This window comes from Otolemur garnettii, unplaced genomic scaffold, assembly GCF_000181295.1.
Source record: "Otolemur garnettii isolate 467f Iridium unplaced genomic scaffold, OtoGar3 scaffold00038, whole genome shotgun sequence".
Lineage (NCBI taxonomy): Eukaryota > Metazoa > Chordata > Mammalia > Primates > Galagidae > Otolemur > Otolemur garnettii.
In genome coordinates, this window is record NW_003852433.1 from 15,659,849 (window position 1) to 15,660,985 (window position 1,137).

Below are 1,137 nucleotides of genomic sequence, written 5' to 3' on the forward strand. Positions count from 1 at the left end.
GAGGCAGGAGACTCGCTTGAGCCCAGGAGTTGGAGGTTGCTGTGAGCTGTAATGCCACGATACTCTACCCAGGGGGACAGCTTGAGGCTCTGTCTCAAAAAAAAAAAAAAAAAAAAAAAAGAATCTGCCAATATTAACATTATGGATATTCATTTTAATTATCAATTTAGGATAATTATAGGTACTAGTGAACTGTAAGTGGAAGGGATTGGTTTCTTCCTTCTAATACATGAAGATCTCAAAAGGATCTGAAAGTTTTCCTTTTCAAATCCTGCTGATATTCATATATGTAGCATAATAAACACTGTAGGCATATTCCCTCTTTACATATTTCCAGAAAAATATGTGAACATCCTATTTAAAAATTAGGTCATATTGTGAAAGCTTAGTATTTTAAGAATGCATAGGATGACGAAACTTTAGGAAGGAGGTCTCTTATAAAGCAGCCTTCTCCCTAATGTACCCTCTTGATAGTTCATATTAGGTATGATACTTGACATAGTCGATTGGTAATTATGTATTAGAGTCACAGTACTGATCTGTATGTTAATATAAATAGTACAAGTAGGGGAGTGATTAGAATGAGACATTTATGTTTCCCCCTGTAGTCTATATCAGCACAGGATGAAAACCTCTCAAAAACAATGTTTCTGCCACTTGCTGAGAGAATGGTTGAAAAAATGGTGAAAGAGGACAAGATAGAAGCTGAGGCTGAAGTGAGTAACTTAAGCCCTACTTTTATGTTTTCATGATTTTGATAGTGCTACAATATTACGTTATACTATTCTAAACAGTTATTTTATTGCCGCTTGATAGGTGGGTCCTTTGTGTAAATGTGAAGCTTTGAAAGCCCCCAGCTTAGGTATAATATTGTTTCCAGCAACTATGCTAGGCTGAGATATATACAGGCAGTCCCCAAGTTGTAAACACCCGAGTGACATGATTCGCATTTACAAATGGGGGCTATTGGCTCAGCGCCTATAACTCAACCGGCTAAGGCGCCAGCCACGTACACCTAAGGTGGTGGGTTTGAATCCCCAGCCTGGACCCGCCAAACAACAATGACGGTGCAACCAAAAAAATAGCTGGGCGTTGTGGCGGGCGCCTGTGGTCCCAGCTACTTGGGAGGCAGAGGCA

General features: G+C 39.8%; 1 protein-coding gene across 3 annotated transcripts in view; it reads left to right on the plus strand.

Annotated features, from left to right (window-relative positions):
* Positions 1-1,137, plus strand: part of NAA25 (N(alpha)-acetyltransferase 25, NatB auxiliary subunit) — an 85,509-nt gene that overhangs the window by 39,618 nt on the left and 44,754 nt on the right. For all 3 annotated transcript variants that reach the window (XR_002773430.1, XM_003789967.3, XM_023513283.1), the window contains one exon: positions 609-716. Coding sequence is in view for 2 of the 3 variants with exons in the window: in XM_003789967.3 (XP_003790015.1) it covers positions 609-716 (108 nt within the window). In the remaining variant the exon portion in view is untranslated. The remainder of the gene's footprint in view (positions 1-608; positions 717-1,137) is intronic.